The following is a 16,378-nucleotide window of genomic DNA, read 5'->3' as shown; positions in this document are numbered from 1 at the left end:
GATGTGGTTTTAAATCCTAGTTTTCTCCTCATGGGGGCGCGATTAAAATGCACAATCCATACTCCCAATGAGGGAGTCCCTTCGGGTTATTTTGGCACGTCCTAAAGCTTGGCCACGTTTCGTGAGTTCTTCGTAGTGCATATTTACATAACATACCGGTTCCGATCGGTTCCGTGGTTTCATTGGGTCGCGGTGATTTATTCAAGTTTTAATTTCACCTCGAATGACGTTTGTCATAGTTGAGTTAACCAGGAAATGTAGGAGACGGGGTTATGATTAGCCAGGATTGTGAGGTGAAGTGTACCGTGTGTGATGGCTCTTTAACACCGACTTGGCGCTCCGCCGGGTCACGTGCCTGCACACGCCGAACGGACCGAGGTACCGGCGAGGTGTCGGTGCACACGGGTGACCGCGCGTCCCACCGGGGTCTCGTCATCATGACGGCGTATACAGAAGAAAAGATGGTGACAGACCGTTAAACCCGGAGAAAAGATGATGCTCTGCACTTTGTTGTTACTCGTGTATTCCGTGGGAGAGACGGTGACCGACCTTTACGTAAAGGAGGCACCGCTGCCTTCCCGAACTCCCTCCCGGTACCGTCCAGAGGAGCACGCGCATCCCGCCGCGGCGCCCGCCAGCTCGGAACCGCTCACGACCACTGAGGACCAGGGAGCATCTCACCACGGAGGAGGTTATAAGATAGTGCAGTGGGAATGGAGCTACGTGCAGACCCCGTACATCATCGCCCTTTGGCTCCTGGTCGCCACTGTGGCCAAAATATGTAAGTCAACATCAACGTCTCACATGTTTTGTTTCAAATTAAATCGCTGTCGGGTATAAAAGTTGTTTAAACGGGTTGTTTTCTCTTGTAAGTTGCCATGCGTCCTAATTTAGCAGTAGCACATTAAATAGGCTACTAATTAATATCTTGCTGCTCTTTTTAAAAATGAAGTGTCAAAAGTTGTGTGTCCCATTAAATACACTGTTGGCTCTGTGATGAACGTCGCGTCTTTCTCACACACTTCCTCCCAGCGCTGGTTCTGTGTGTGTGTGTGTGTGTGTGTGTGAGGCGCTCTGTCTTCTATTACAAACACTAGTTGATCACAGCGGTTCCGCAAATATGCTACATTTCATTAAGTGCGAGATATATGTTTATTTACGAGAGCAATACCACACTGTTTACGTCTATAGAGTTAGTCACTTTCCACCCTAGGTGGTCCTTCCCACTATGGCTGGGAGCCCCTGTGTCCTGCCCCTGGTGTACAGTCAACTCAGTGTTCTTGCCATGCTGGGTGTTTTTTAAACAAGCCACTACTGTCCGTATACTATGTTAACGCATCATGTCTCATCGTCACCTATCGGGGTCGCTGTATTTGGTTGAGGTCCTGTCTGTAACAAGGCCAGACATCGCTCTGGCCCTGGTTCATGTACACCATCAGCAAATTACCAGCAGTTTTGTCTTTAACCTTTTATTAAAAGCAAATAAAAATACAGAGCGCTCTGGAGAGAATACACAAAAGCCTCACTACTTTACTCTGTAGCTTTGTGTGCAGGTCTCTGAAACAGACACTTTTCCACCTGTACTTTATAGTATGACCTGGGTATAAGCCCCCACCTTTATAGTATGACCTGGGTATAAGCCCCCACCTTTATAGTATGACCTGGGTATAAGCCCCCACCTTTATAGTATGACCTGGGTATAAGCCCCCACCTTTATAGTATGACCTGGGTATAAACCCCCACCTTTATAGTATGACCTGGGTATAAGCCCCCACCTTTATAGTATGACCTGGGTATAAGCCCCCACCTTTGCTGCACTGCTATGGAATCTCCCTATGTCTGAAAACTTGAACTGCCTATTTCTCTAAATGGACTCCCTGTCAGCCACTCTGCCCCCAGTGCACTTGATCTGACCTTTTTACCGTTTCCCACGTTGCTCTATGCCTCCATCTCGCAGATGCTGACGACCTGTTTTCAACTTGAAAGACATTCTGTGGACTTGCACATGTGTTAACACATTCTGTGGAACATCCTGTTTTTCTCTCTTGCAGACAGCACACTAATATGCTGCGTAACCCCTGTAATGCCCCCCTAAAATTATGAATATACTTTTGTAGCTTAATGCACCTTACGCAGCATTCATATCTAGCTTTAATATCAAGTTTACTGGTTAGCAAAACATATTGTTGCTAATGTTACAGCTAAGCAAAGACCCATTATCTCAACAGAAGATCCATGCCTTACTCCTGCTTTACTGGCGTGATGTTGGCACACACGAGCGGAGGAATATTGGCAGAGCAAGAGCCCACACTGGTGGACTGCTGTAGATGCAGGGAGACGGTTGCCTTCTGTCTCCTGTGGACCTCTGCTGCTTTGCGTCTGTGAAACGAGTACTTAAAACATAACACAGGCGCTAGATTTAGCATGTGCTCAAAGCTGGTCTTACTTTTCCTGGTCTCCATTACCTGCTTCACTAGTGTTTGGCGACGTCCTTTTTCATAACCTCCAGGCCTGTTTGGTTAGTGTGCTGTGGACGAGCTGCTTTGCCTGTGTGGGTGTAGGTTGGGCGTTTGGCCCACTCTGATTTCAAGAACCAAGCTGAGATATTTTTTATTTGGAAAATCTCTACAGTCTCTTTCCTTCAGGCAGTAGCACACAACTTCTGAGGTAATATTTGCCTTGCACTGGGAGAAAAACTGCACAAAAATGTACCCAAATGCACCCAAAGCACCTGCTGGGTTGTCAACTGAATTTCAGTACCTGCTGTTCACACTTCTACTGGTTGACCTATCATGAAAGAGATAATGTATAGAATCTTTCAGGTGTTTAGTTGTACTGTTAAAGGTGTAAGTTAAAGTTACTCTTTGGCTTTGGTGTTGGGTCTGGATGTGAGTTTGGTGTGTTAGTGTGTTATACTGTCTTTACACTAGTGTAAATATTTTTGGTGTCTGTGATGTGGATTTCCCAATATATTACAAAATTACAAAGGCATGAAAAACAACATTTAAGCCTGTAGTATGTTAACACATATGGACCAATAAATAACTTTGAGGAAATGACAGAATTTACAGAAATTACTGTAAAAGGAAGGCCAGAATTTCCTGTCTTTGCCCAGGTAGAGCTGACTGGGTGCTGATCGGTGGCTGGTCTTGTGGAGAATCTGAGTGGGAGTGCCCATTAATTTAAGACCTGAGGCTCTGACAGAATAGCAAATTCAAATATAAATATTATATGCTGGCATCTGATATCTGAGTGATCCACATCCCATAATACTTCAGCTCTAGAGCATTTTCAGCAGTGTTCAAGGCGTACCAATATGTGGGGAGTGAAGCCTGGTCCGTCTAGTTTGATTCCACAGAAGAGTCACTGTAGCTCCAACTGCTGAAGTTCATGCTGGCTATGATAGAAAAGTGTCAGAACAAACAAAGTGCATGGCAGCTTCCTGGAACTGGGACCAGGCAGAATGACCACTGACACAGACCAGACAGACAACCCATGGTGACCCCTGACCCCTGGCTGGTGCCAAAAGCACCTACAGTGTGCACATGAGCGTCAGATCTAGACCATGTAGCAGTATAAGAATGTGGTATGGTCTGATGAACCACATCTTCTACATCCTGTGTGCTGTTTGGGGAAGCGATGATATCAGAATACACTAATAAAGATGAAGAAGAAGGAGGTAAGCCAGCAGAGTCAGTGTAATGTTCTGGTATTATTCTGCTGGGAAACTTGCATGTATTTATGTAGATATTATTGTGACACGAATAGTCGCAGGCCAAATTCCATAATGGTATTCCCTGATGGAAGTGGCCTCTTTCAGCAGTTGTTTTTCAGGAATTGTTTGAGGAATATGATACAGTTCAGGGTGTTGATATGGCACAGACTCCCCAGATCTCATTCAAATCAAAGTGCCTGTCAAATAAAAAATATCAACCCAAACTGATCCCAAATCAGTTTACATCACCTTAATACACGTGACCTCTGTCCATGCTTATATAAAGCTCTTCATAAAGGATGGGAGAAATTGGGCAGATGTTGTCCTGTTCCCTGTTGCTTGCCCTGATAAAGGGGAGAGGGTTTGCTTAATCAGGCCTTTAAATTGCAGGTGGCTTTTTAATAGGACTCTGCATTATTCGTCTGCTGGTGTGAGGAGGCAGACTGAAGGCATGAATTGCTTGTTCCAGAGAACTGGGCACGTTTGTGAATATCTGCTTGAGGCTGAACATGAATAAAAATTGTTATTTTTTTCTCCCTCATTCTCTCTCTCCCTTTCCCATTCTCTCTCTTTCTCTTCTACTCTTTCTCTGTCTCTCTCTCTCTCTCTCTCTCTCTCTCTCTCTCTCTCTCTCTCTCTCCCTCCCTCTCCCTAAACCTGTTACGGTTGTCTTAAACCATACTTTTTAAGGTTTAATAGAAATGTGAAGGTCTCCTCTATTATTTGTGTGCATGTGTGTATATGTATAGAAGGGGATGAAAGATTGCATGTGTGTTTGCATTTGCACAGTATGATGTATGTGCGTGTGTGTGTGTGAGGAGCCTTTTTCTGTACTCATAAATGACTCACAATAGGGGTGACTGATGTGTCCATGGAAGGGTTTTGTGTGTGTGTGTGTGTGTATGTTGTGCTCTAATCACTCTATGAAAGCATTAATAATTGCTGCCATCAGATTCTCTCATCACTCTCTTTCTTTTACATCAGCTTTCACCCCTTTTCTTGTCTTCCCTGCTCTGATAACCACCTCTGCCTTCAGGATCTGTTATTTCTTTCTTATTGTCTCCTTTTGCCCTGTCTCCCTCTGCTCATCTCAGCATTGAGACAGGGACCTGTGGGTCATCTTGGATCTCGGATGTCTTTCTGTCACCACTAGAAAGTCATCTAGAAATGACTGAATGGATGAAGCCCAGAATGCATTCTGATTTGCTCAAAGAGCATAAACCCAGTAGATCTGTCAGGCTCATGGATACAGGCCAGTTTATGGAAATCAGAGTTCAATCCAAGTATGATGAAGCGTTTAGAGCTAACTCCTAACTAACTCTGGAGCTAACTCCTACAGGAATTCAGATGTGCCCCAAATTAGGATATTTTTAAATCCAGGTTTAAAACATTAGTTTCTCTTGGGCCTAATTGGATATTTCTACTCTATCTCTGGAATATAAATTGCATCTGAATCTGGTTTTGATTCAGTTGGTTTTGATTATAAATGACTTATTCAGTCACATGTACCAGCACTGTACTGCAGCCTGATGTATTTTGAATTGAAGGCCATGTCTAGTCTGTGCTGAATTCAGCTGAAGAAAAATAGGTTAACTGAATCACATTGGGGTAACTGACTTACATTCGGTTAACTGAATCATACTAGATTTACTGAATTATATAGGGTTAAATTAATTGCATTCGGTTAACTGAATCATACTAGGTTTATTGAATTACATTGGGTTAACTAAATTGCATTCGGTTAACTGAAATACACTATAGGTTTACTGAATTATATGTTTAACTGAATCACATTTGGTTAACTGAATCACACCAGATTTACTGAATTATATATGTTTAACTGAATTACATTGGGTTAACTGAATCACATTTGGTTAACTGAATCACACTAGATTTACTGAATTGTATATGTTTAATTGAATTACATTGGGTTAACTGAATCACATTGGGTTAACTGAATCACACTAGATTTACTGAATTATATGTTTAACTGAATTACATTGGGTTAACTGAATCACACTAGGTTAACTGAATTACATTGGGTTAACTGAATCACATTTGGTTAACTGAATCAATGTTGGGTTACCTGAATCTTTCTTCATTGTTTTTTTAAGCATTTTTGCATGTACTGTGGGGTTTACATCAAAATATCTCAAACAGTTGTACAGAGATGGAAATAAAGTCTCCGTGACTGTCTTGGGCTCAGCCAGATAAGGATTATGACATGGTCAGGCAGCATTGACCAATCAGGAAATTTCGCTATGAGGGGGAAATTGTGTGATCGCAAGAAATATGAAATCAATTTCAGCAGGCTTGGGGCTGTTGAGTCAGACGATATTGTGGAGGTCTTTGTGGTGCTACATCAGGAATCTCTGTGTGAGTTTCAGTAATGTTCAACTTTATATCACCGTCTCACATATTTTCACCTGCAGTGAGGAAGTTTGAACCTTACTCTAGCCTGAGAAGGATCAGAAGGCATAGTACTTCTACAATAGTGCTTCTACACCACACGGTTTCCTGTAATAGTGAAAGAGTTACATGTCCTTTTATGTTCTCTCTCTCTCACTCCCTCTCTCTCTCTCTCACTCCCTCTCTCTCTCCCTCTCTCTCATACTTTGCACTACTGTGTCCCTTCCTTGAACTGTGATGTAGCTCTTGGCCCCGTCCTCGTAGCATATGTATCAGATGCAGGGGCTGGGACTGGAGGAGTGTGCAGAAACGTCACCACTAACATCCAGAAGACCTTGCCTGCTAGCCACTCCTACCCCCCTGCCAAGAATACATAACAAACAACAAGAAGTGGATTATGGGAGGTCGAGTGGTGTTTGAGGTGCATTTTGAAATGCAGTGTGTATATGGGAGTCTGGATCCTGACTCCTTCATCTCCCAACATTCACTGGTTAATTTAATGATGCAGGGATTAACCTGGGCTGATCTTAGCACAGGTACTTCTTCAGACCGCCAGTGCACGGAGTGCTCTGATTGGCTGGTCTTTTGGAGGTCTCTTCCGTTGGATTGTGTCAGTCACTGATATTGCTGTTGCACTCAAAGTGTCCAATTCTTTGAAAGCTACAACAGTGCGTCTATGAATGGATATTGAAATGGATGAAATGACAAATACATGAATGAAGAAATAGATGAATTGTGAAATAGATTAATTCTATTTTGGTTATGGATAATTTACAGAACTGAAAACGGAAATTAACAAATCTTTCCAATAATGCAGTTGTGCTTAGAAACAGGCAGGAGACACTCTACTTGCTGAAGATTCTTCAGTGTGCCCACGCAACAGAAACCTCTGCATTTTATTAGTGTTTATTGGGATAAGTGGCCATATCATACTGCCATAATGATTAACTAACACTGTATGGTGCACCTCTAACTGCCCTCTTTGTCTGTCTGGTTATGCTCTGGTGGTTATGGCTGAGCAGACATATGGTCCCACCCTCAGTCCTTATATTGCCTCAAATGGCATTAGAGCTTTTATTCTGCAAACACAATTACTGCTGCTGTACAGAACATAAACTGGTTTATGTTGGTTTCTGTTTGGTTCTTCTTTACGCTGGCTCTTATTACATGTAAAAGAACATTAGCAGTGTGCTGCAAATTAACATTCATCAAACCATTCCCTCATTAGGCCTTCTTCTTCTCGTTGTGTCTTGTGTGCAGGTTTGGGTTATCTCTACACAAACCCGAGCCCGCCCCTCTATCCTGGCATCTCTCGTAGTCTCACAGGTTTTCTTTCCCTCTTGTGGTTTTGAATTGGCTTTCCAGTGTGGGCTGACGTTGAACAGCTGGTCTCCACTCTGAAAAAAATGCCATATAAATTAAAAGAGATAGAACCCAGTACTGCATGCTTATGTCCGAAATGAAAATGTAGTGTCAACAGACGCCAGCATTGCTATTACCCTGAGGATCCTCCAAACCCTTTTTAGATGGTTTTTTTTTCCCTGGGTCTTGTGAAGAACAGGGACAGCTTGTCCACAATTCCCTTATGCTATTCCTTGAAAAGTCAGAAAGATTTAAAGAAAAATGAATCCTTCTTTAATATGATTTATTTATTTTTAAACAAGTTCAAGTTTACTTTGAATAATCAAAATTGTGTCCTTGCAGCTGAAAGACAGACTCCACCTGAAAGCATCAGCCTTTCTGTATGCACTCCTGGTTTCATTCCAGGTTTCACTCCAGGTTTCACTCCTGGTCTCATTCCAGGATTCACAGTTATGTGCGTCTGTTTCTTTCCCAGGTTTTCCTGTTAGAAGGGCCAGTCTCTTTAAACAAGGTCGTTTCAGAAACTCCTTATTGTCAGTGCAAATCAGTTTCTTTAATCCTGTTTGGGTTTATTTGTGAGACATTTCATGTAATGGCACTAGGCATCACGGCTGTTGCTCGGTTATTTAGAAACAGCTGCCGGGCAGCAGCAGTTGTTTTAAACCAGTCTGAAGTGGAAGATAAAGATATTACCCAAGATTCCATAATCTACAGAGGAAGTATAGTTTAAGTGGGAGGAATGTGATGAAATACACAAACGACTCTTCAATCCTATGCAGATGAAGTGTAACCTTATACAAGTGTAGCCAGACTCTGAACAATCAGAACCACTAATCTAATGGTTTTGGGCAATACTTTTTCAGAATCCTCCATCGTGCCCAGTGGTTGTAGCAACAGTGCATCAGTATGAAGCATGCATGGCGCTTGGCCCTGTGCTGCTTCTAAAGTTGTTGGTATGTGATGCTTTGCTTCTCTGCCCCCTGCAGTGTTCCATTTGTCCCAGCGCTTCACCACGGTGGTGCCGGAGAGCTGCATGCTCATTCTGTTGGGCTTGATCCTGGGTGGCATCGTCCTCATCACCAGCAAGAGACAGCTCTACCAGCTGGACCCCAGACTCTTCTTCCTCTTCCTGTTGCCCACAATAGTGGGGGATGCTGGGTATTTTATGCCGGCCCGCCTCTTCTTCGACAACCTCGGAGCCATCTTGATGTATGCGGTTGTGGGGACTCTGTGGAATGCTTTCTGCACAGGGTTCTGTCTCTATGGAGTCAAGTTGGCAGGGGTGATTGGTGAGTTATTATGGGATGGGATCAGCACATCGGACTGCATGTATAAGCCAATGTGTGTCCCATTCTCAGCTATGAAGACCACCGTTTCACAAGCATGCATACAAGGGAGTATTTATCGTTAGGATAACTGTGTGTGTGTGTGTGTGTGTGTGTGTAGATAACAGAGTGGAGGCAGGTCTAATGGAGTTCCTGCTGTTTGGCGCTCTGATCTCAGCGGTGGATCCTGTGGCGGTGATTGCGGTGTTTGAGGAAGTCCACGTTAACGAGATGCTCTTCATCATCGTCTTTGGCGAGTCACTCCTCAATGACGCAGTCACAGTGGTGAGTCAGACGACCTCCCACATAGCTCCTGCTCCTGCAGCATCTCCTCATATGTGTGTTTTGTCACCCTCAAAATGTCGGTACAGCAGTGAACATCAAAAGGTCAAGTGTGTTCATAATTGCTGCTCAAGACCACTGAATGGGTTGTGGTGGGTTGGTTTGAGTGTAGGGTCCTTGCAGGAGTAAGGGACCAGGATTAATGTGCTCTCCTTTAAAGTTTTCTCTTTAAAGTCATTTAAAGGAGAGAGCACAAAAGCGATCACACACAGCATCATTATAATTCACCAGCGGCGAATACAGAAGTCATAGAATTGTAAAACTGGAATGTACTGCTCTCTGACAGTGCTGACCTACTCGTGTCCCCGTGACTAATCTTGTGCTGGAAGTATGTGAACAGACTTTCTTTGTGGTTGGAAAACATAGAAATTATATAATAAAACGAGCATTCTTCTTTTTTCTGACCACTTATTCCCTCGACCCTCACCAGTCTGGTCCCTGGTCGTTATGGCAACTCTGTCCTGACATGGTTTTGGCATCACGAAGGCCCAATTTCCCTTTGATCTTTCCTTTAAAGCAATATAGTGCATGCATTTGCATAATGTATTAAAAAAGCAGTGGGCTACAGAAAGATCAGATGAGCCAGGCTTCTGTACCTGCTGTTTAGCTGTTATCAAAAATCCTCACTGTTAAATTAGCACAGAAAGTGTCTCTTTTTGTAGTGATTAGATATCTAGAGGTCTTGCTACTCTACATATTCTGACTCATCAAGGTTTCTTTCACATAGTGATTTTGAATGATTTTGCTTGAGCAAATCATGGTTTATATGCATGGTGGATAACAACACAGCATCTCCTGTGGCACATTGGGGTTCAATCCCCATCCAGGCAAGTGCTGTATGTGATACCAATAAGGGTCCTTGGGCAGAACTCCTAACGCCACACCTGACAACCTCTAGAACATGATTGAAATTATAAACTGCTCTGGATAATAATGTCTGTCTACAAGATGCATGAAATGTAAACGTTTCTTTCCAGAAACGATACTGATGTACTGGCGTAAGCAGCAGGACTATAATGACCTGTTAGTAGGGAAGATCCTATAAGCTTTAAAACAGTGAAGCTGTACTTGTAATACCCATATAAACCTGTTTTGTGGTTACAAGCAGCATCAGGGAGTCTAGGGATTGTCATTTTTCATGCTGCAGTATTGATTGTATTACTACACTGCAATTACTGAGAGTACACAATTAGTGACTGTGATAAAATATGGCCCTAGGGCTGAGTCATTAGTCACTACAGCCTATTTAGTGAGGTTGATGTGTAGCTCCCTTTAGCTGGACTGTGTGGCTGTGCTGACCTGCTTCCTGTGTTAGGGTTAGGGTCACATGCAGACAGGGCTTTGGGCTTCACCCGTTTGCCCATGAAACAATCTTTCTCAACATTCCTCCTCCTTCTCTATAACTCCTGCTTCACCTGCTCTCACAGCTCCACAATTCCTCCAAACCCCAACCCTAACCCTACCCTATCATAAACCTACCCCAGCCAAACCCTAACCCTACACCAACACTAACCCTACCCTATCCTCAACCTAACCCAACCCCAACACTTCCCCAACCCTAACCCTACCCTATACTAACCCAACTCCAACCCTATCCTACCCTACCCTTACCCTACCCCAATCCTAAACCTAAATCTAACCGAACTCTGACCCTACCCTAACGCAACCCCAACACTACCCCAACTCCAACTCTAAACCTAAATCTAACCCAACCCCAACACTACCCCAACCCTAACTCTACCCTAACCTTAACCCAACCCTAACCTAACCCTGTTTCTCCTTTCATGTGCTCTCACAGCACTACATCAGCCTTCTGTCCTGATCCAGCATCTTCCCCACAGGGAATTTGGTATCCTAACATGTACAGGAAGCGCTTGTCCATGCTCGAGTGTGTGTCCGTGCTCGAGTGTGTGTCCGTGCTCATGTACTGCGTGGTTCCAGCAGCACGTGTAGGATGTGTTTACATGTATCCTGCTAGTCCCAGGATCAATGTGGAGCTTCTGTTCTGTAGTTCACAGCACTGAAAAGGTGAATCAGGGGTCAAAAATTCTCAGAGGACTTAAGGGCATTGTTAGCCTAAGGGCATGGTTCACTACATGAACCTCACTTACTACATATCACTATTATAGGACCCACAGGGGGATAAATATGAAAGACTTAATTGCTTTCTCCAGAAATGCAGTAAATCTCTTTTTTATCCTTTTGGATAACATAGAATCATTGTAAGCCTGTGACTGACACAACCATTTTCCTGGAAATTCACAGAAAATCTTTTAAATTCTTTTGCTTGACATCTTTGAGTATAAGCCTTCTGCTATACTTCCATAGTAGCTTATTATTAACACTTGCACAACCATTTTTAGGGCTTCTGTTTCGCTAATGATACTAGTTGTTATTCTAGTCGTGATATTAGTCTTGAGATTACTGGTGAGACCTGTTAGCTGTAAGGCTGGTGCACTTCCAGTCGGGAGCCAGGCGCTGCAGGTCTGGATAATCCCACACAGCTTTGCAGAATGAGAATCCAGTTTACAGGATGTGTTCTGGGTATATAATTTACCGTGCATGCGAGACACAGTGGAGGTACAGTGGTAATCTTGTGATCCTTTTGTTGTCTTATGATTATTTTTACTGCAATAAAGTATATAAATAAAAATTGAAGCTGTGTTTAACTTACATTTTAAAGCTGCACAACCTTGACACTCGACAATAGTGATAATATGGTCAATAGTGATAATATGGTCAATTGTATGGATTCCATCATCTAAATTAGCCTTGCGAACGAAGGGCTTGCACAGTCTGCCTCAGCACAACAGCGCGAGGACTTTTAGCATGCTGGGAATGATGAGATACGCTGTGTTGCCACAGTTAGAGCCTCCTTCTGCTCTCCTGATAATCAAGGCTTCAGCAGTGCACACATCGCCACTGACAGGCGGTGTGACTGTGATGAATATGAACACGGAGCACATGTTCTCACGTCTGCGGGCAGCGGGCCCGGCGCTAACACCAGGGCTTGATGCTAACGAGCAGTAGAACTCCACACTAGCACCTGTCTGAACACTAGGGTTCAACACTAGGACTCAACGCTGGCATCACGTCTCAATGCTAGGACTCAACACTAGCGGCAGGGCTCTGAGCGCCAAGAGACCGGTGTTGTGCTGAATTCAGCACCCCCGCTGTGAGATGCAGCCCCTTCTCGGGAACTCGTGCTGTAGCCCTACGGCTTTCTGGATGGAGTTACGTCTCACACATACTGTGTTGTATGTGAATGTCCCTGTTTCAGTCTGTTAGAAAACCCATGTATGTCCTGACAGCAGTTAGGTTTAATACTGAGTATTATAATTCAGTATTTTCTAACTGACATGCATATACATATTGAATTTTATGGTGTTGCGTCAGTAAAACTGGCTGTTTGTGTCTATACGGCTAAAATGATTTTAAAGTACAATCAACAAAATTTTAACAAAAATTGAGATGCTTTTTTTTGGCAGACCACCTGCCGAGAAATGCATCCCTCTTAATTCTGGCTACACTGGTGTTAGATTCATGAAACTCAACATGAGTCAACATTCATGGAGTCAACGTGAATTGGTCCCAACTATATACCTTTAATGTGATTTAGAGTTAGGATCTACAGGGCGAGTTCCTGAGAAGGGGGTGCGTCTGACTGCGGGGGTGCTGAACACATCTCTGCATCTCTTTCATTACATCCCGCCACGTTTATCGTGGTGATCTGCAGGGGCCACCTGTGGCTTTAATAGGCCCACGTGCGCACATGCCATGTGCACGTGTGTCACGGTCTCTCTCCTGTGTGCTGCGGGGGAGGGCAGCTCAACCTGAACGACCCAGTAGGCAGCAGCTGTTTTTTGTGCTGTGTCACCTGGATAAAGAGCTGTGCTCCTGAGCAGCTGCAGTATCCGTGGCCTCTGAGGGGCTGTCGGCCCAGCTCTGGGGCCTCTCTCTCCCCAGCCCTGGGGCCTCTCTCTCCCCAGCCCTGGGGCCTCTCTCTCCCCAGCTCTGGGGCCTCTCTCTCCCCAGCCCTGGGGCCTCTCTCTCCCCAGCTCTGGGGCCTCTCTCTCCCCAGCCCTGGGGCCTCTCTCTCCCCAGCCCTGGGGCCTCTCTCTCCCCAGCCCTGGGGCCTCTCTCTCCCCAGCTCTGGGGCCTCTCTCTCCCCAGCCCTGGGGCCTCTCTCTCCCCAGCCCTGGGGCCTCTCTCTCCCCAGCCCTGGGGCCTCTCTCTCCCCAGCTCTGGGGCCTCTCTCTCCCCAGCCCTGGGGCCTCTCTCTCCCCAGCTCTGGGGCCTCTCTCTCCCCAGCCCTGGGGCCTCTCTCTCCCCAGCCCTGGGGCCTCTCTCTCCCCAGCCCTGGGGCCTCTCTCTCCCCAGCCCTGGGGCCTCTCTCTCCCCAGCTCTGGGGCCTCTCTCTCCCCAGCCCTGGGGCCTCTCTCTCCCCAGCCCTGGGGCCTCTCTCTCCCCAGCTCTGCTGATTCTGCTACTGCTCCAGCCACGGTCTCAAACATCCATCCAACTGCTTCTACCCTCATCACGTCCATACTTAATGGCTATGGACCCAAACCTCTCGTCTGTTTTTCTGTTTCTTTAGTCTTTAAAACAATTCAACAGGATTAATGAGTGCAATGTGCATGTTAAATTGAAGATGTATTTGTTATATGAAAGATTTTGAATACAACTTTACATGTTTCTTCCCATTGCTGTTTTACAGGTGTTGTATAAAGTGTACATATCCTTCGTTGAAGTGGGCCCAGAAAATGTGCAGACAGTGGACTATTTTAAAGGAGTCGGTGCGTTCACACGTCACACTGAAAGTCATTTTGATTCAGGTCTGGTAGTTAGTGCTGTGATTTTAACCCAACCAACCAGTGACACTTGCAGGACATGCTGTGGCCTCACAGCCAATATTACTAGTGTCAATACTTGTCAAATGCCAATATATTTTAAATTGATATATTTATTGCAAGTTCCCTTCGGGATTTTAAATTTAAATTGATTTTTTTTAATCATAAATATTTCACAACGGGAAGTAAATCCTGCTTCCTGAAAGAGGCTGTTGTGTTGCCATAACAGCTCTGTCATTCTGAACATGGAACCTTCCTCATGGTGACATTTTGGAATATTTTATAAGGAATACTCTGGGATTGTATTCCCATTTAGTCATGTTATTCGAGGTTTTTGCTATTCAGTGACTGGTGCTGCTGAATTGGCCTTTTCCAGAGTCAGTAAGTCGCTGGAACAGGTGCAGTCCTGAGAGCTGAGCAGGAGTACAGAACTGGACCAATCACACAGCCACACACACACACACACACACACACACACACACGTTACACAGGTGGCACAGTCCTTGGGTGTCTTTGGCCAATCATGGTGAGGTATTGTGCAGTCAGGGCCATACCTCACTGCACCTGAGCCTGCCGTCAGAGAAAAATCTACCTCAAGTTGGGTGAGGTCATGTGACCCTGCTGTCCTCCTGTGTAACTGATAGCAGATGCCAGGCTGCTGGTTTGAGTGTTTCTTGGCTGAGTTGCGTGTAACGTGTCTTCCTCAGTCTCCTTCCTCGTGGTCAGCATCGGCGGGACTGTGGTGGGGCTGATCTTCGCCATCATCCTGGCGTTCATCACGCGCTTCACGAAGAAAGTACGCATCATCGAGCCGCTGATTGTCTTCCTGCTGGTTTACCTGGCGTACCTGACCGCTGAACTCTTCTCCCTGTCCGCCATCCTCTCGTGAGTGCTGCCCACACCGCACACACACCTGAGTCAGCTTGGTTCATAGAGACTGTGTGTGTGTGTGTGTGTGTGTGTGTGTGTGTGTGTGTGTGTGTGTGTGTGTGTGTGTGTGTGTGTGGCCTCATGTCTAATCATATGCTGAGTGACAGGAATGAGAAGTCAGTCAGGAGCGAAGGATCCAGTGATTGATTCAGGGAGAGATTAATGGATGATGAACAGTGAACAGGAAAACAGTGAGCAATACAAGATATGGGCACATTGGTGAAACTTGAAACTGAGCAAGTATGAATATTTCGGTGTCACTGTGTGCGGTAGTATTATTTAGCATTTGTGTCTAGCCTGTTCAGTGTATCATAGTCAAATAATCCGAGAAACAAGAGTCACAACAAGAGAAACAAGAGATTTACAGAAATAGTTTAGTCATTGGTATCATGCATCTACTAAAATCTGTTATTTGTGTGGACAGTTTAGAAGAATGTGGACAACATTCGCCACCCATAACGAAGGGAACCTGCTGTTAGCGGTGATGCAGTGAGTTTTTTCATAGTTTTAAAGACAGGGATTATGAGCAGGGGGATTATGAGCAGGGGGATTATGAGCAGCCCAGTCGAAAGCTGTGAATCTGCCTTCAGTGCTCCCAGTCTGACTAATGAACCCCTTATAGACTTTCATTTGTTTCCCTGTGCCACCTCTCAGATTGTAGAGACTTGTTTTTTATTTACATCTGCCTGCTTATTTCAGTATCCCCAAATCGCTCATAACTTAATACCTTAATACAGTTACAGAATTGATAAATGTATTACTGCATTATATATATATATTAGATTTTGAAATTTAATCCTGTAACGAATTCTGATAACATGCTTGTGCACGTGCCCACACACACACACACACACACACACACAAAACAGGTGAAGCACACTTCTTTGAACAGACACCTGGATAATGTCTGAAGCGCCACCTCATGGCTGTCTTGTACATTTATCCTTGTCTGGCAGTGAGGTGCTCAAATAGCAAATGACACTTTCTCTTTCAAATATTCAGACACAGCATGATGATGTGATGTAAAACGTTATATGAAACCTCCAGGAGATCTGAGCTCCATCTGCTTCTCACCACTGCGGGCTCAAATCTGACTCATCCAGCGGTGAGATGATGGAATGAGAGTCGATTACGCTCAGGGCTGTGCTTGGTGTAAATGGATGGGAATATTACAGGAGAGACGTGGAGAGAAATGGCCATCGCCTCAACGACCAGTCCAGACAGATCCGTCACAGCATAAACACAATCCTCCCCATCACGTGCGGCGGTTGTATAATAACTTCATCGTACAGACTCATACAGTCCTGGTAATCATGTCTGGTAACTGTGCACTGGTCGTTGTAATGTGAGTGTTCTGACCCTGATTCAGGTGCCTGAGACGTGCTGGTTTGAATCTCAGTGGGGTGATGTAGTGTTGGTGGTTTTAACCCCTCCCTCTCTTCCCC

General features: G+C 44.8%; 1 protein-coding gene across 4 annotated transcripts in view; it reads left to right on the top strand.

Annotated features, from left to right (window-relative positions):
* The first annotated feature begins 87 nt into the window (after window positions 1-87).
* The window catches only part of slc9a5 (solute carrier family 9 member A5), a 28,051-nt gene continuing 11,760 nt past the window's right edge, over window positions 88-16,378 (top strand). For all 4 annotated transcript variants that reach the window (XM_077000324.1, XM_077000314.1, XM_077000331.1 and 1 more), the window contains exons 1-5: window positions 88-781; window positions 8,473-8,775; window positions 8,933-9,096; window positions 13,871-13,949; window positions 14,711-14,888. In XM_077000324.1, the coding sequence (XP_076856439.1) occupies window positions 493-781; window positions 8,473-8,775; window positions 8,933-9,096; window positions 13,871-13,949; window positions 14,711-14,888 (1,013 nt within the window). In that variant the 5' untranslated portion in view covers window positions 88-492. The remainder of the gene's footprint in view (window positions 782-8,472; window positions 8,776-8,932; window positions 9,097-13,870; window positions 13,950-14,710; window positions 14,889-16,378) is intronic.

Source organism: Brachyhypopomus gauderio, chromosome 1 (genome assembly GCF_052324685.1).
Source record: "Brachyhypopomus gauderio isolate BG-103 chromosome 1, BGAUD_0.2, whole genome shotgun sequence".
Taxonomy (NCBI): Eukaryota; Metazoa; Chordata; class Actinopteri; order Gymnotiformes; family Hypopomidae; genus Brachyhypopomus; species Brachyhypopomus gauderio.
This window is presented reverse-complemented; position numbering and strand designations above follow the sequence as displayed.